Source organism: Pagrus pagrus (assembly GCF_965226575.1).
Source record: "Pagrus pagrus genome assembly, chromosome: 8".
Taxonomy (NCBI): Eukaryota; Metazoa; Chordata; class Actinopteri; order Spariformes; family Sparidae; genus Pagrus; species Pagrus pagrus.
Window position 1 is genome coordinate 28855910 of NC_140192.1, and position 19854 is coordinate 28875763.

The 19854-nt window shown below is 38.9% G+C and overlaps 1 protein-coding gene across 1 annotated transcript; it reads left to right on the top strand.

The window, feature by feature from the left end:
- The first annotated feature begins 393 nt into the window (after positions 1-393).
- On the top strand, positions 394-17550 carry ccdc125 (coiled-coil domain containing 125). The gene is made up of 12 exons (XM_084360932.1): positions 394-464; positions 3407-3656; positions 6715-6776; positions 6871-6957; positions 7049-7126; positions 12248-12333; positions 12418-12500; positions 12728-12840; positions 14141-14245; positions 14721-14865; positions 15985-16103; positions 16327-17550. The coding sequence occupies exons 2-12, from the start codon at positions 3407-3409 to the stop codon at positions 16675-16677; spliced, it is 1479 nt and encodes a 492-aa protein (XP_084217058.1). The 5' UTR covers positions 394-464; the 3' UTR covers positions 16678-17550.
- Positions 17551-19854: the final 2304 nt, after the last annotated feature.

The window sequence follows — 19854 nt, forward strand, 5'->3', positions numbered from 1 at the left end:
TTCTGTCATCAAGTATTTTTAACAAGTATATTTTGAAAATGGCATTTTATTCATAATGCAGACACGTTTTAAATGAGACACTGTTTCTGTCATACATTACATGCGGTGTTTAATTTGATGTATCTTTACAAGAAAACGTTTATAGGGAGTCATTTCTTAATTGAGTAAGGAAGCTGGATATTACTTGGTTTTTGGCCGAAAAATATTGAGATCGTTTTGGAGATATTGACCGGAAGGAGTCGGTGGTATAGCTGTGAGCCTGAGGCTGCTGCAGGTGAGCAGTGCACGCGGCAGGTGGACGGTGTTTTCGTCACGCGGCTCTGAGTGGATCAATATGTGGAACCTGTTCCTGCTCTCACTTCGTCGGTAAAACTTGGATAACATTTACTGAACTTTGTTTTTATCCAGGTGTCGGTGGAGGCGCTAAAGATTCAAGGAATATAAAGTTCGCGTCGAAGTTTCAGGTAAGAGGAAGTAATTCATGTAAAGCGAACAGGCCTGATCACTGACATTAACATCTGCGGGCTGTAGTGACGTCATCTGGAGCCGATATGATCCATACTGACACACAGATTTCACTATTGATTAGAATTAGTTCTATAAATGATCAAACTACCAGCAGTCATACATCACGTGACGAGCGTTTTTCTGTTGTCTCGTTCACAACTTTCAACAGTGAGTTTTTCTATATATAATACACAGTCAGTAATATATCGTCAGTAATATACAGTCAGTAATAATATTACTGACTATATGTTACTGACTGTATATTACTGACTGTGTATTACTGAGTATATATTACTGACTATATGTTACTGACTGTGTATTACTGAGTATATGTTACTGACTGTATATTACTGATTATATATTACTGACTGTATATTACTGACTATATGTTACTGACTATATATTACTGACTGTATATTGCTGACTATATATTACTGACTATATATCACTGACCATATATTACTGACCATATATTACTGACTATATATTACTGACTGTATATTACTGACTATATATTACTGACTATATGTTACTGACTGTGTATTACTGAGTATATGTTACTGACTGTATATTCCTGATTATATATGACTGACTGTATATTACTGACTATATATTACAGACCATATATTACTGACTATATGTTACTGACTATATATTACTGACTGTATATTGCTGACTATATATTACTGACTGTATATTGCTGACTATATATTACTGACTATATGTTACTGATTGTGTATTACTGAGTATATGTTACTGACTGTATATTCCTGATTATATATTCCTGACTGTATATTACTGACTATATATTACAGACCATATATTACTGACCATATATTACTGACTATATGTTACTGACTATATATTACTGACTGTATATTGCTGACTATATATTACTGACTATATGTTACTGACTGTGTATTACTGAGTATATATTACTGACTGTATATTACTGACTATATGTTACTGACTATATATTACTGACTGTATATTGCTGACTATATATTACTGACTGTATATTGCTGACTATATATTACTGACTATATGTTACTGACTGTGTATTACTGAGTATATGTTACTGACTGTATATTCCTGATTATATATTACTGACTGTATATTACTGACTATATATTACAGACCATATATTACTGACCATATATTACTGACTATATGTTACTGACTATATATTACTGACTGTATATTGCTGACTATATATTACTGACTGTATATTGCTGACTATATATTACTGACTATATGTTACTGACTGTGTATTACTGAGTATATATCACTGACTGTATATTACTGACTATATGTTACTGACTATATATTACTGACTGTATATTGCTGACTATATATTACTGACTATATGTTACTGACTGTGTATTACTGAGTATATGTTACTGACTGTATATTCCTGATTAAATATTACTGACTGTATATTACTGACTATATATTACAGACCATATATTACTGACTATATATTACAGACCATATATTACTGACTATATATTACTGACCATATATTACTGACCATATATTACTGAATGTATATTACTGACTATATATTACAGACCATATATTACTGAATGTATATTACTGAATATATATTACTGACCATATATTACTGAATGTATATTACTGACTATATGTTACTGACTATATATTACTGACTGTATATTGCTGACTGTATATTACTGACTATACTGACTGTATATTACTGACTATATATTACTGAATGTATATTACTGACTATATATTACTGACCATATATTACTGAATGTATACTACTGACTATATATTACTTACTGTATATTACTGACCATATATAACTGACTATATATTACTGAATGTATATTACTGACTATATGTTACTAACTGTATATTACTGACTATATATTACTGACTGATTACTGACTATATGTTACTGACTGTATATTACTGACCATATATTACTGAGTCTATATTACTGACCGTATATGACTGACCATATATTACTGACTATAATAACATGACATAACATTGTTCACAATAAAAACTGAAGCGATGTTGTCAAACTTTTAATGAATACATCAGCGACAGTAATATGAAGGTGGCTGAGTGGACCGATGAACTAATAACGTTCACTGATGACCGGCAGTTGTCATCAGAGGTGTGGAAATGACCTGTTGGAGCTGCAGCTCTGTGCGTACTTGAAGATGCTGCTCGGCTCTGTGCCCTCTCAATGAGCCTCTTCGTGTTCTGCTCTTGTTGGCCCTCTCTGACCACTACACTTGCTTTGGTCTCCTCATACTGACTACTAGCAACAGATGTTCAACATGTCCTTTCTGGGTCCCTAGTGCTTTGAATTAAGTGGCTTTGTATTTAGTAATTACAATAAGCTTTAGTGTGTGTTTTCCACAGGCCCTCGCACAAACAGCTGTTGCATATGTTTTGAGACGTCAGCAGGAACTAGATTCCAATAGATGGGGATTAAGGTTGAAAATTGGCAAAGTTACCCTTTAAAGGAGCAATGTTGCTTTTATAAACCCTCTTGGAGGATGACGTATGACTCCCAGATTCTACTATTGTCATATGTCATATTCCATATTAGCAACAGCTTAAATTTAATGACTTTGAGCATCAAATTAAGTTAGTTGTCTAATATTTGGTGAACAGTGTGGCTCATCAACCTCCATTTGCTTGGAAAGGACTCACTGGAGGGGGGCTTAAAGGGATAGTTACCTGGGTGTAAATGGTTGAAATATTTATAATCTCTGATAGTTGATTATTTATATCATCTCATGGCAAGCAATATACTGTATATGATTGTTTCTTTTGGGTTAACTAATTTGAGCAAATCGATATGTACATAATTCATTCACAGTATGGTGAATGTAATGCGACGTTTGACCCGGTGCAGATGCAGGTCAGTGAGGCCTGCCGCTTGGATGATGACATGGCGGATGGAGACCTGGGTGACGGAATGGGCTTCAGATCAGCACCCAACTCCACAAAGAAGAAGAGCCAAAGCTTTGCTGGTATCACAGAGATCCAGATGCCAGCAGCAGAGAGGCGCAGGTGCGGGAGCCAGACAGGAGAGGTAGCTTGGATCCCTGGACTGATGACTGCAGAGACACAGCAGAGATCCTTTAGGAAGCTGTCACACTTCGGTAAGGACGTCTGTCTGTCTGTCTATGGTATATATATGTGTAAAAGTATGTATGTACTGTATATATATATTGTGTACAAATGTACGTACACTAAAAAGATATTTTGATCTATAAAACCTTGTGTCTGCCAGGAAGTGTAAAATGTTCCCAACTTGGAAATGTGCGCACATGGATCAGCCTCAAATCCGGCCCTCTCCACACCCACATGAAACCATAAATGGTCAATGCAAAGGGCCTTATGAATGTTAATGCATGGGTATTAGGCTGCAGATCTATGGTTCTTTACAGTGAATCATGGCCACAACCTAAACAAAGACAGAAAAGGAGTAATGTGTTGGTTAGGTGGAGGTTAAATAACACATACATTCTTTCATTCTCTTCCTCTAGCGGTGTGAGGACAGTGAAAGTCCTTGCATCCATCAGCAATAGGCAGAGATGGCACCGAAATAATGATATGTTTACAGTGATCAGACTGACTGCTTCACTTGGCAAAATGATTGAGACAATCAGTGTCCACCATGAGATATCAAACTTCGTCTTGGTCCTATTATAACTTTTCGTCCATGAGTATGCAGAAAGCAAAAAGAGATCCAGGCATAACTCAAAAGTAGAACCCTGACCCTAACACAGCCCAATCACTCATAATCAGTCCCTTCTCTCAGGTGCTGACCCACTTTTATCTCTGATATGAAGGTGAAGGTGTTCATGTTCTAGGAGACATCTGTAATAGTACTGGTCTACGTCCTTTTAATGGCTTGTGTTCAAAGATACTAAATGTCCTTGTCCACCTATTATTTTGCTTAGGAAGGGATAAGAATGATGGATGGGGTGGACAGGTATATACAGTCATATATAGAATATTTTGTGATGGAATGAGTTGAACACAAACTACTTTGTCACAAAAAACATTCATGAAGTTTGGTTCAGTAATGAATTTTAATATAGTTCTTCTGAAATTGTGACCAAATCGACAGGGTCAAAAACATACAAACAACAAACTGAATGATCAATTTTACTGATTATAGAAATGTTGTGTGAATCAAATGTTATAATAAATATAACTGTATATTCAGCGGTTATCTGGGGTTAATGCTTGTATTTTGCTTGCCGGTTAACATACTGACCATATAGGCTGTCACAGCTGCAGGGTCTCTGGGCTTATCAGGGAGGATGTGTTTACTTAATGACTGTAAGAGTCAATAAAGCCATGATAAATAATTTTGAATTCTGAATTGAATATCAAATGAACAAATAATACACTGACCTGAAATCATATTAACAATGTAACTCATTGATGATGTAAATATAAAAATATGCTGTCTGACCACAGAAAATGTTTAGATTTGATAGCAAAAACAAGAAAACACACACAGATACAGTACAGACCAAAAGTTTGGACACACCTTCTCATTCAAAGAGTTTTCTTTATTTTCATGACTATGAAAATTGTAGATTCACACTGAAGGCATCAAAACTATGAATTAACACATGTGGAATTATATACTTAACAAATAAGTGTGAAACAACTGAAAATATGTCTTATATTCTAGGTTCTTCAAAGTAGCCACCTTTTGCTTTGATTACTGCTTCGCACACTCTTGGCATTCTCTTGATGAGCTTCAAGAGGTAGTCACCTGAAATGGTCTTCCAACAGTCTTGAAGGAGTTCCCAGAGATGCTTAGCACTTGTTGGCCCTTTTGCCTTCACTCTGCGGTCCAGCTCACCCCAAACCATCTCGATTGGGTTCAGGTCCGGTGACTGTGGAGGCCAGGTCATCTGGCGCAGCACCCCATCACTCTCCTTCTTGGTCAAATAGCCCTTACACAGACTGGAGGTGTGTTTGGGGTCATTGTCCTGTTGAAAAATAAATGATGGTCTAACTAAACGCAAACCGGATGGAATAGCATGCCGCTGCAAGATGCTGTGGTAGCCATGCTGGTTCAGTATGCCTTCAATTTTGAATAAATCCCCAACAGTGTCACCAGCAAAGCACCCCCACACCATCACACCTCCTCCTCCACGCTTCACGGTGGGAACCAGGCATGTAGAGTCCATCCGTTCACCTTTTCTGCGTCGCACAAAGACACGGTGGTTGGAACCAAAGATCTCAAATTTGGACTCATCAGACCAAAGCACAGATTTCCACTGGTCTAATGTCCATTCCTTGTGTTCTTTAGCCCAAACAAGTCTCTTCTGCTTGTTGCCTGTCCTTAGCAGTGGTTTCCTAGCAGCTATTCTACCATGAAGGCCTGATTCACACAGTCTCCTCTTAACAGTTGTTCTAGAGATGTGTCTGCTGCTAGAACTCTGTGTGGCATTGACCTGGTCTCTAATCTGAGCTGCTGTTAACCTGCGATTTCTGAGGCTGGTGACTCGGATGAACTTATCCTCCGCAGCAGAGGTGACTCTTGGTCTTCCTTTCCTGGGGCGGTCCTCATGTGAGCCAGTTTCTTTGTAGCGCTTGATGGTTTTTGCGACTGCACTTGGGGACACTTTCAAAGTTTTCCCAATTTTTCGGACTGACTGACCTTCATTTCTTAAAGTAATGATGGCCACTCGTTTTTCTTTACTTAGCTGCTTTTTTCTTGCCATAATACAAATTCTAACAGTCTATTCAGTAGGACTATCAGCTGTGTATCCACCTGACTTCTGCACAACACAACTGATGGTCCCAACCCCATTTATAAGGCAAGAAATCCCACTTATTAAACCTGACAGGGCACACCTGTGAAGTGAAAACCATTTCAGGTGACTACCTCTTAAAGCTCATCAAGAGAATGCAGAGTGTGTGCAAAGCAGTAATCAGAGCAAAAGGTGGCTACTTTGAAGAAACTAGAATATAAGGCGTATATTCAGTTGTTTTACACTTTTTTGTTAAGTACATATTTCCACATGTGTTAATTCATAGTTTTGATGCCTTCAGTGTGAATCTACAATGTCAATAGTCATGAAAAGAAAGGAAACTCATTGAATGAGAAGGTGTGTCCAAACTTTTGGTCTGTACTGTACATTTACTGTATATGACAACTAAATCACAAGTACACTTTCTGTGAATCAGCAGACCCCCTGGTTGAGCTGTCCAAAGATGAGCTGAAAGACAGACTGCAGGAAGCAACTGAGGTAGGTAAAGTGAAGATAAACTATAGTTGATATGACTTTGTCCACTTGACTCCATCGTGGCAATCAGTAACTGATGGATCTGCTGTGCTGACAGGTGATTGACGTCTTGGGTTGTGAGCTGGAGGTGGCACATCGTTACTTTGAAGGCAAATATGAAGCTCTGAGGATCTTACAAGGGAAGGTAAAGTAAAACACTGACTACTGCATCACACAAGGGTGGCTAAATAAATAAATATGTAAAACAAAACTAAAAACTGCTCTTTTTAACACAGGCCATTCTTGACAAAGCCACGGGTCACACTCAAAGTCTTCTGCAGAAAAGTGAGGAGAAGGCCAAAGCTCTGGAGAAGGTGAGTGTCAATTCAGGCTGCTCAATTAAAGCTTAGATAGATAGATAGATAGATAGATAGATAGATAGATAGATAGATAGATAGGCAGGCAGGCAGGCAGGCAGGCAGGCAGGCAGGCAGGCAGGCAGTTAACTGCTTTCCTTTTTATCAAAGACAAAAAGCAGCACAGCTGCATGCCACAAGAAATGGTGGTACAAAGAGACATTTCTCTGTTTACAGTTGCATTCTGACTGAATGCAATCTGCTAACTAAGTAAATGCTATAACTCTAAGAGTTTATTTTTTAAGTCTATCAGTCTTTTAGCTTTAATTTTTTTAATGAAGGAAGTCGTTGCTATAATTTTACCTCTAAGGACAGCCTTTGCAGTGTCTCACAATATCACCGGAGCCACCTGTCCATAATTGTTGTTCTCCAGGTAAGTCTGTAGTTCGATTTTTAATCTTTTCTTTGAATCCTCGATTATTCATCATACTTGTGTTAAGTCTCCATACTGTGTTTTGGGGTTTGCTATCCATGTGTAGTTTTAAGTACAAGCCAGAATGATCTGAAAGGTCTCTCGCGCCAGTCTTGCATTCTTTTAATCCATGTTTTTCGCAGTTGTATGTAAGGAAATAGTCAATCCTTGAGTGGACATGGATGACAGGCGGAATAGAAGGTGAATTCCCTGTCCTTTGTATGAAAATTGCCATATATCTATCAACCCTAGGTCCTGCAATATCTTCTTTACCCAAATATCTAAGTTAGTTATTTTCCTTTTTTGACCAGTTATATCCAATTCTGGGTAAATAATCATAGATTCCCTACACGAATGAGAACACCAAAGTTTCGCATTTAATACGAATGCAGTCGCCTCTTTACGGTCCAATTTTCCTTTGAAAATTATGAATCTGCCATTCTTTTCCTTAATCTCTGATATAAATTGGAACATAATTGACTTTGAGATCAAAATTGCAACCCCGTGTTTGTGGGCACTTTTGTAAGAGGAGTAACGTGTTTCTGAATCCCATTTTCTTTAGTTTTTCATGCTCAGAAGGAAGAAAGGTGTGTTTCTTGCCAAAATATAATATGTGATTTCTCTTTTTTTGCCTTAGCTATCATCTTTGCCCTTTTGATGAGGCTGGGAAGCCCATTTACATTGAGCCTGACAACTTGAAATTCCTTGCTACACATTGCTTACATTTATAAGACATTTCAACCCCTGTGCTTCTCCTTTCTCAGACCTCAAAGTACAGCAAGAACAAGACTATGGATCTTGGTGTTGCATTATCTAGGGGCTAGCCCCCAAAGCCCTGTGTGCCTGCTCAATGCCCAGGTCCACATTGGGTCTGATTTCCTCACTCAACTCAGTCCTAATGAGGTTCTCCACAAAGTCAATCATGGAGGTGCCCTCTGCTGCTTCTCTCACACCATATAGTCTGATATTATTCCTGCGTGAGTGTCCTTCTAGATCCATTACTTTAGCTCGTAGAGTGTGTTGCATCTTTAGAAGCGAGGTCACCATGTCTCCATATCTGTGTTGAGTTGTTCAGCTTCGTCCAGCCTTTCGGTTGTGAGCTCGATTTTCCCTGCCGTCTCCTCGGTTCTCTGGTTAATGTCAACCCTCAACTTGTTCACTTGTTTCTCAATGTCCGCCCGGATGTTGTTTTGAAAGTCGGATAGCTGTTTTGTGATATTGCTCTCAGTACTGCAGTCTCTCTAGCTAGCTTATTAGCCTGTGCTTCCTCGCTGCCATCTTCGTCTGTGTTAGTATTATGTGTGGGTCTTCCCTATCCAAATCACCCCTTTTGCCTCGCCCTTGCGACTTATGACGACCGTTATCCTTTCCCCCTTTCATCTTCCACGTTGTTTAGGTGAATACTTGTTGTAATAACTTACTGAATTAGGGGGATGTAACTGACCAGTAGACAGCTAACTTTTCATGCGTCCACCAGTGAATCGGCGCCAAAGAAGACCACTCTTGTGCATCTTGATAGAAAAAAATATATAATTTTATCTACCTGGGCGCATCTCAATTAACCTGGGCAGGCCGTCTTAGTAAAGCTACTATATGGGAAACACTGTTCAGGTTTATTCTCCTTCTATGTTCACTAACTTTAAAACGTCTCTCCAGTTACTCTTAAAAAACTAAATAACCATTTCCAGTCCACCCAACTTTTTGTAACTTTATTATCATTTCTTGTCTTTCTTTGTGTACATTTTTCTGTGTGATTTGAGAATTTGCTCTACTGTCACAGCCTGTTGGCAATGGTCACAAAGTGACACAGTTGGATGTTTTCTGAGGATAACAAGTATGCTGTAAAGGTTGTTGTGCCCGATTCAACTTATCTACTACTACTTATCACCATGCCTACTCTGTTCTGGATTGAATATAAATGTCTCCCCTTTGTTGAGTTATCCCAATGCTGTTTCCACTGTTGATCGATCTTTTTCCACACAATGCTTTTCTCCTCTGATTTTGCTAGCTTAATACTGACATCAACAATTCCTTTCTTGTGTGCTTCTTTTGCCAACTTGTCAGCGCTTTCATTTCCCAACACACCAGAGTGTACCGGGACCCACATGAATGACACATTCTTCCCTTGTCTGACTATTATTGTGTTAGTGAACAAGATTTCATATAGCAGAAATTTCTGGCTGTAAAAAACATAATACTTGTAAAGGCTGGCACAGAACTTCTACTGCCATCAACATGGCATACAATTCAACAATGTACACACTTGTAAACACAATCTGTTGATCTTCTGTCAAATCCCACATGGTAACTGCAGATCCTGTATTTGTTTATGGGTCCTTTGATCCATCTGTGAAAATCTCAATACTTTCCTTATATTTCCTGTCCTTATAACGATAGTTACCATCATTCTTATTACTCTCTTTTATTCTAAGCAATTGCAGGTCTACAATTGGTCGTATTGTTTGTAATGCCCAGACTGGTCAAACAGGTGTATTAAACTCCCTCTCATATATAATTTCATCTCCTGTCCAACCAAATCTTTTTTTTTTAGTCCTTTCCTTCTCCCAACAGGCCTGCAGCACCCTTTTCATAGGATGATTTTCCCCATGCCCTCTTAGGTTGACCCAGTAATTGGCGACCAGTTCCTTCCTTCGTACCCACAATGGTATTTCACCTGCTTTGACTTGTAGTGCACAAACTGGGGAGGATCTTACTACTCCTAAGCTGTGTCCCAATTCAGGGGCTGCATCCTTCGAAAGCCGTGTCAACCGTTGTTAAATGGGATGGTCTAGCCTTCGGGGTATTTCCTGGTTGCATCATTTCTGCCGCCCAGGCCCGCAAAAGTGAAAATACAAGTAGAGAGTTTGACTGAAAAAAGTTGGAGGTTTTAAGGTCCCTTGAAGTTTAACATATCTGGCGTTGGATGTTCAAATGAGTAAAAATCGAGTATAAACCCAATACTTACATTTAAATGTCAGATCTGCGCCACTTGATGTCGCCATTTTCTTTCTTTCTTCTTTTTCGGGACTGAGCAGCGGCGCGCAAAGAATCTTGGGATATGGGAGGCCGCGAAGGATAGTAGAGGTGCGTCCTCCAAAAAGAGGGAAAAGAAGGCTGCATTTGTGGGGTGCATTTGAAGGAGCCTTCGAATTGGGACAGCCGTCGCGCGGCATTGTGATGTAATTGGCCTTCAAATGCATCCTTCGAAGATGCAGCCCCTGAATCGGGACACAGCTCTAGACAAACTCTCTCAGAACTCTATGTTATCCACATTTCTCCCTGTTTTCCACAGAGCCCCATCATCTGCAAACAGTGACCTTCCCTTATCAACTGCTATATTTAAAAATACATAATTTATCATGATAGATGTTGGACCCGGTACATTACCTTGAAGAATAGTTATTCCATTTAAAAAGTCCATTATTAAATTAAACATTTTCCCTCCCATTAGTGCAGTTTAATTAGGAGCGCCTCTTTCCATAACATATCATAAGCTTTTCCAACATCAAAGAATACTACAACCACTGTTTATTTGTGCTTTCCTTATTTTATCTTCTAAGCACACCACTGGATCCTCCTTTCCTGAATCCACTTTGATATGTAGCCATCGTTCCTTTACTTTCCAATAAATACATTAACCTCTCATCATTCATTTACAAATGTGTCATGTCAAGGCAATCAGTCTGTAGTTTCCAGGCCTACTGGCAACTTTCCCAGGTTTCCAAATTCTTTCCAGCTCCCTGGCATTTTGTTATACAGCATCAATAATTTCTCCAGCCTACCTACAATTAGATGTTTTAACATGCTATAACATATTTAATCTCTACCAGGTGCCTGTTCTTGCCTTCCTCTGTCTCGTCGGTTATCTTCATTTCACCCACACTCCACACCTGTTGCCTGTTTGCTGATTACAGCTTGGGGTTTGTCAGTGTGTCCTTTAGGGGCAGTCAGAAAAACACTGTGGCATGCAACAAAACAAACTATAAAAGCACAAATATCGGGGGCAACTGATTAAAAGATTATTAAGAAACGGTCAAGGTAAAAACAGTCAGTAATCTTAAACATGCAGCAAAAGGATTTGTACAAATCATGCAACAAAAACTAAATTAAAACATGCATAAAACCCCAACACTGACCTTGTCACAGAAGAATAGATAAATAGATTTTTGTCAGGATCAGCATCAAATTGTACTCACTCTAAAGCTTAAGATCCATGCTTTATTCCCTGAGAAATAAACAATAATGTCACATGTTCAAAAAAAGTGAGAACATCCTGGATCTGTCCCTTTATTCTGATTTACACCAGAAGTTAATGGGGTCTATTGAGGGCCAAGACCCATCCTGAACTGAAGGTTCATGGAAATCAGTAGTCAGTTTTTGTGTAATGTTATTCAAGAGAACTTCATTTAATATTAAAATGAGTCCTCTGTTTTCTGCATGTGAAGATTCAAGCTTGCTGCATTAGACCACATTAACAGGATGCTTCTCGATAGACAATACAAAGTTAGTCTGGACAGGAGCCACGACGGCCACGAAAACATGTTGTCAAGGAAAAGTCATGGGAGTTTACACCTAATATAAAACCAGATGCATGTGAACATGATTTATAAACCTGTAAAACAAATAAAAATATGCTAATCATGATGTGTGGCCTATGTCTCTCACAGGAGGTGAACAGCTTGCAGTGGGAACTCAGCTTCAACCAGGTCCAGATGAAGAGGTCTCAGCAGTCCTGGGAGCAGAAATACAGCAGGTTGGATTTACTTCACATACATTCATATGTCTGTTGTATTTCCATTGGTTTGTATTGTAACATTATTGTTGTCGTTGTAATCAGAATTTCGAATGAGAACAAGACTCTGACTGATAACCTGGAAGGAAGAGAGAGTGAGATCCAGCAGCTTCGAGCAGAAAATTCTGGTAAATAATGTAGAATCATTTTGAGGTGACCTAAACATGTCTGCACATATTATCTCCATCTGTGAAGTGAAGTGGAAAAGTCTTGAAGGCAGTGACTCACAAAACCTTACTGTGTGACCCAATGTCAACCACAGTCAACAGACTTGACTAAATATTCTTAACCCAAGGTCCATTTACAACCTTTTCCAGAGCTTTCAACCACAGTGTCATGATGCGTGTGTTTTCAGCTTTAAGTCGGCAGTGCATGGAGCTTCTCTCCATGTTGGATGTGAAGGAGCAGAGAGCTTACCATGGAACCAAACCTCAGTTCAGCCCGGAGAGGGATGCAAGTGTGCTGGAGGTGAGAGAGCACCAATCAATATCACAGAGAGAGAGAGAGAGAGAAAGAAGGATATTTAAAATCATGAGAATTAAGTCAGAATTGAGACAAAGGCAATTCAGTTACCTCACACACATTTAGCTGAATACATTTCCATACCACAGAATATAACTCTGGGAACACAAAAATAAGCTGTACCCTACTGAGCCCTTCATTTCTTCCAGGGTTTTGAGTATTTTGACCAACCAAAAATTTTGGAATTTGCATGATGTAAGCACAATATTAACTGAAATAATGATATCTTTAAAAAACTAGATTTTACACCCTTTACAAGTCAGGGCCTTTATACCAGGTAATAACACAGGAGTCATTGACACCCACTATTATATCAGGTTTTGTGACACCCATTGCTTTTAATTGGATGTAACCATTCCTTATTCATAATTTCATGATAACAGGTTATCTCAAAATCTCAAGGTTATCTCAAAAGAGCAGCTTTTAAACACAGAGTCCACTTCCCTTTGTCCCATTGTAGTCCTGTGCTCTGTCAGCATGGAACACAGTCCACTCTTCAAGTGGAACAGCTTGATCCAGGATGTTGTCCTAGAGACAGTCTCTACAGGGATGTGGGCACAACAGTTTCTGATTCCCCATTGCTTGGCCTGCTGAGTCCATTCGTCCATTTCCTTTTCCTGACTGGACATCAGCCAGGAGCAGCCTTAAATCCAGGCTGGATTAGCATGGCTCTTATGCTAACTCTCTTCCTCCTTGGTGCGGTCCAGTTGGTCAGGTTGGATGGTCGAAAGATGCCATGGGCAGTGCTGGTTTCAAAGTCTACTGCTCTTAATCCAAACCTGCGCTTTTTTCTCCAATGCTGATGAATGTATTTCTTCAATAGGCAATCAGCAATAAAGCTGAAGGAATTATGTGAAATTTGAAAGAGTTACCAGCCACTGCGTTTTCAGGGATTCAAGATGTTCTTTTCCTTATGTGTACCTTGGTTTTCCTTACACATTTCTTATGAACTTTTTGTAACACATTTTTTCCTCATGATTCCTCTGACAAATGTCATCCAAATGTTGCCATTTATATCTGATATGCCATGTTTTTCTGAACCAGGCCTCATATGCTGATTGTCAATCAGTTGGCAACACTGAAAGTGAAATTATGCTGAAGTAGCAGAACATCAGTGTTTCAGCTGTTTCATATATCTCAGATTGAAAACTGGCATGAGGTGATGTACATAAGGTATGCCTTAGTATCACTTGAATAATTTAGAACACGTACATAGAAGTAAATTGATCCTCTCTCTGTTTTCCAGCTGGCAGTGTTGGGGGCCTGTCGGTGCCTTGGTGCTGCTGAGGCTTGTCCATGCAGTCGGACTGCTGCTGCCAGCAGAAAGCAGCTCATCCAGCTACAACAGGAGGTAAACTACATCTACTACGTCTGTGCCAAAAATCTTTTTTTCTTTGCTCTGAAACCATTGTTGATGTTCATGAGATGTTAACACCAATCCTTGTTGTTTTTATATCTGCTAGTCTTTATCTTGCTTCGTCAGGTATAACGAAAACAATTTTGTCCTTACTTAAGTGTTCGAACCAACTACCGTGCAACTACAGCTTGATCTATGCATCTGCATTGAATCAATGCCGCACGTAAGGCAAAGCCTCTGTGTAGGTGCATGGCCTATGCCATAGCCGACGACATGCACCTCCCCAGAAATGTAACTTGGGGCCAGACTCTGGTGACAGCTGTATTGAAGTCAATGGGAGATGAATGAACAATAGATATATATCTATATGTATAATATTTATATAAATATACATTTGTAGGCTTTTGCATGGCTTTGTTAATTGATATATGTTAAAACAGGCGTGTGTGTGTGGTTTTGTGTTTTCCAGCTAGATGCTCAGTGTTCAAGGAGGGAGGAGGCGTTGATGGTGGCAGATGCTTTTCGCATTGCCTTTGAACAGCAGCTGAGGAAACGAAGCGAGCACTTCCTACTGCTGGCTGAGGCCAACACTCTGAAATTCCATCATTACAAGGGTGAAGGCAAGTCTGCTATCAGCACGAGGTCTTGCCCTTGATCTATGAATTTTTAAACCTGGTGCACGTACCTATAGTCGTACTGTCCTTAATTAGAGGTGTAGACCAGTTTAGTAATCATATGGTGCTTGCTGTAGTGAATTTGGAATTCCTCAAGAATTAGAAAGTTAGTCAACTAAGTTAAAGTTAAAAAAGTTTCATCTTAATTTAAACATGGATTTACTACCATATGATACACAGTTGGAACTCAAGTTGTTAAGATTAAATTGAATTTGAATCTGCAGACAGCACAGACATTCTCTGGCTCCCAAATGTGAATGGATCATGTAGAAAATATACACAGGAAGAGGGATTTAGATGATCTTAAATGAAAAATATGTAACTTCTGCCACTAGGGGGCTCTCTATCTATCTGTCTATGGAGGGCCGGGCAGAGTGGGGGGAAGAGGTGACCTCCATTGTTGGGTGTTTACGCACAGTAGTGACTAACGACAATAGCTGGAAGGGACATATACTTTACTTCATGAACAAACGTAACAAACGGCTAACGTAGGCCACAGTAAAGTAAGCTGGCTGTTGGAGGTGGATAAAAATTCCCTGGAATAAACGGAGATGATTGCTTCACTTGTGGTGAATACACCACTAAACGGCCACCACTGCTGATGAAAATCTACTGTATCTGATAACGTGACTCAGGCCCAAATGTTTCAGACAAGGTTATGTTTCAAAGTTTATTCATGTTGAGTTTAGTCTTATTTACCAATTTCCCCCAATCCCCAAAGTCACAACGGGGGACCAAATGAAACACACCACTACCTTGAGTAAACTCGTGTATTTCTCTAGGTTTGAACATTATTGGAAACATTTGGATAATATAAGTCAACATTATATATAACAAAGGTCTAGTCATTTTAATGCAGAATTCTTACATATCATATCTTCATATCTTTATTAATGGATTTAGGTGCTTCTCAAACAGAAATCCAGATTCCCCCGGTCAAAGCCTGGAATGTATTTGTTCAACAGTGTCACTGATTTCCCCATAATAATACACATTAATTCGAGATACTCATAATTCCCATTTATTGGAACCCTAAAAAAAAATGTTGTTTCCTTCCAGGTGTTAGCAGGAGTCCTCTAGTCAGTGTAAGCCAAAAGCTGAGAGGATTGCTGCCTTCCAGTTTGGATGTGAAGATGCCTGATGATCTTCTGGAGACTCTCTACAGACTGTTGGACTTGGTTAGTATATCCTCTAACCTAATCGGTTGGCCTGGTCACAGTAGAGACTGTATGCCATTTATTTTGGATGTCCTTATTGGCAAAGTTACCCTTTAAGCATAATTACTGTTCTGCAGCTGTTGGTGGAACTAAATCTAGGTTATCAAGTACAGCATGAATTCCAGAGTTTGTCTCCAGAGAGAATGTTTCTCCTTAGTAACTGATGGTATATTTCCTGCTGTAGCTGAATGACAAGGAGGAGGCCCTGGCGCACCAGAGGAAGGTGAGCATCATGTTAGCGCACAGTGCTGAGAAGCTGCAGAAAAAGTTGCATCTGGATTCACATTGCCAGCCATCAGACCCATCATGGTCCAGGACCCCATCAAAGCAACCACAAGACCCATCAGAGAACCAGAACCAGTCTCAGCGACCATCTGATACATCAGAGTCACTAGAACTACCAGATTCCCAACTTCAGCCAGGAACACCACACTACCCAGGAAAGAACAGGATTAATAGTGAGCCACAGGAGCTGTCAGAACCATCACAGACTACCATCCAGTCAATGTCTAACCAGGGCCATAAATCTTCCTGATGCTCACAGCTGACCCAGCAGCTACCGGAAACAAAACAGCCAAATGTGGTCTTCAGCGAGAAAGGGAAGTAGAGCTGAGGTGGGACAATAAAGTGGCAACCACTTACAAACTGGACATCCAGCCCCACAAACATATTTACTGCATCTAACAAACACAGCTTTTACTACTAGGTTCAAATCTGCAAGATACACTGCCTGGACAAAAGAAGAGTCATCACTTGGATTTAACTAAGCAAATTGGTAAGAGCCTTCCATTGGATAATTACTGCTGTGATTAATGTGTTTCAGCTGGCAACAAGTTGTTTAACCCTAACTGATGCAGTGAGTAGCTTCTCATTTCTTGAACAACCATGTCTGAAGACATATCCTGTGGTCCTGGAAAAGATGTTACTCTGTTTCAGAAGGGTCAAATTATTGGCCTGCAGCAAAGAAAACAATTGAGGAGATTACTGAGATTATTAAAATTGGGTTAAGAACTGTCCAACGTTCAACATTATTAAAACCTGGAAGGATAGAGGTGAACCGTCATCTTTTAGGAAGATATGTGGACGGAAAAAAATTAGAGGTCACATAAACGTTGTATAATAGTGAAAGTAAGAGCACAATGTGAAGAGAACTCAAGGGATTGGGACTAAACAGCTGTGTAGCCTTAAGAAAACCACTTATCAATGAGACTTATCTGAAAAAAGGCTTCAGTTTGTTAGGGAGCATAAAGATTGGACTCTGGAAAAAGGTCATGTGGTCTGATGAGTCCAGATTTACCCTGTTCCAGAGTGGCGCATCAGGGTAAGAAGAGAGGCAGATGAAGTCAGTGATGAAGTCATCACCCAACATATGAAGATACGAGTGTCAAATATCAGTTTCCCTAAAGAACTTCTTAAACTGGGTGTCACTGACCAAGTTTTTCTTTAAAATGAGAAAAAAAAACATTTTAGTGGAATAGTTTTCAACATTTTTCAACAGTCCCAATGTTTCTTTTTTTCTTTCTTTCTTTGAAAATTGAAAACTTTAAGACCAGTATAATAAACTTATATATTAATGCCTACATAATGAAATTCATTTTTGCTGTTTGATTCAAGAGGAAAACTCACATTGTTCTCATTTTCCATGATTAATCTACAAGGCAATCTGTCTGATAGTTTACTCTGATTTTTAAGTGGCAGCAGGCAACATGAACGTTGTCAACAGTGTATATGAAGTGTGACATGCAGACATGCATGAACAAAAACAAAATGGACCATTGACCAAGTGGACTGAACACACTGGAACAACTCTTTCTCACACCAATATGGCATTTAGTTGTGGTTCATTTGTTTATACAGTGCTGGTTTTCGGACACGTGTATTTCATTGCTACTTGCTTTTAGTTTAATTGTTTTGTACGGTGTGAAGGAGCTATTTTATGTCTATTTCATAACATTGTTTAATGTCTACATTTTTTTACTGTATAAAATATGTATATGTATATATGTATATGTATTGTATTATTGTTCCACAGCATTATTTTATGCTGTGGAAAAGAAAAATTTTGCAATTCATTGCGTCATTTTTTTCCAATATCATGCAGCTCAAGTGTGCAAACACTAACAAGAGCAACCAAACAGAATAATTGGTGTGTGTGTTCTAAAAGTGTAATGATATTAAAAAAGGCATCTACCTTATTGTATTTGTGAGTCATTGAAGTCAAAGTTGTATTTACACATCAAACATATTTGCAAGGAAAGTGAACTGATAACATTTCTTTTTTTGAATTAGCTTTTTAAATGACTTAATGATGAAAATATAGATGGTCACAATGAAATGAAAAGCAACTTAGCACATAGACTTAGATGCTACATTTGGCAAGACACCATCTTGCAAGGGTGTAGGTTTGCATATGGATGGTGGGGACACATCTCTACCAATATTTTGGGTATGATCCCAATCAATATTTGAGCAAACTTGAAGCATTAGCTTTGGAGTTTGGAGTTTGGAGGTCATATTTGATCATTCTGATGTACCTTCCCAGAGGTTTCCAAGACTTGCTGCGGCTATTGTTCCTGAACCGTGACAGCACAGAGAGGAGAGCGAGATGCAAACAGCTGTGTCACCGTGCTCTATGGACACACACCCTTATAATAATAATAATAATAATAATAATAATAATAATGATAATATAGCACCTTTCTAAACACAGTTATGGTAATTTACAATACATTTAAAACACATACAGAGTAAAACAAAATAAAGGTCCTAAAACTAAACAGTAAAATGTAAATGAATTCACTATAAAGCAATTTGTGGGATTTTAAAAGTGATTTAAAAGACAAAACAGAGTTTGGAGGCCTGATCTCCTGAGGCAGGTCTTTCCAAAGTCTAGTAGTCCTGATTTCAAAAGCGTCCTGTAAAGGCTGAATGACAGCATGCTTCACACAGAACTGACCAGTGGAGGGCAGTGTTTGTTCACACATGTCAGAGTCAGAAACATGAGGTTTAATTCATCACAGTGCTCATGACTCTGATCTATTCATGTCGCTTTGTATTTTTCAGCTTCCAGCATCAATAAAGTAATAATATTAATGAATATTATTATATCATTAATATTAATAATGTGTGTGTATATATATATATATATTTATTTTCTGGTTGCACTATTTTTTTGCACAGTAAACGGAGTGGTTGCAATTTCGCAATTTCATTTCACTGCTGCTGTACTTGTACAATTGCATGTGACAAATAAATCTTTGAATAACATTTGGAACAAACCATGATGGCTGGATGGTTTAAGTGCAGGGCTCTTGCTCATTAGACTGGTTTGTATCCAATTTGTAACATATTATTATACTTTTCACTTCTGTACATGCTTTACTCTTCCCTATGTTTTTGGTATGTTTTGCCTCTTTTTCCCCTTGTAGCCTACTGAAGCATGCATGGCCTACAATAGAGAAACACTTATCAACATCAGAAAAAGAAGATTCTTTTTCTATTCTACTTTCTCCTGAGCAGCCAGCCAGACCAGCAGGACAAAACATCACAGAGAGCCAAGCAACAGCCCACGGAAGAGAAAAAAGACAGTTGGGATCTGAGAGCTGCTCCTCTACCAAGCCCTCTGCTGGTTCTCGTTCAGTAGCAGACCAATACAGTTGCTGAGGTTTGACTCAGGGTCACTCAGCAGGGAAATCAGAAACTGCTGTGCCCA

What these genes read in the sequence shown, in the direction of transcription:
- ccdc125 (XM_084360932.1), top strand. Translation starts at nt 3,407, where the DNA reads ATGCAGGTCAGTGAGGCCTGCCGCTTGGATGATGACATGGCGGATGGA. An exon ending in TGGGAGCAGAAATACAGCAG is followed by an intron (nt 12,334 to 12,417) that starts GTTGGATTTACT and finishes CGTTGTAATCAG; the next exon opens with AATTTCGAATGAGAACAAGA. An exon ending in GAAATTCCATCATTACAAGG is followed by an intron (nt 14,866 to 15,984) that starts GTGAAGGCAAGT and finishes GTTTCCTTCCAG; the next exon opens with GTGTTAGCAGGAGTCCTCTA.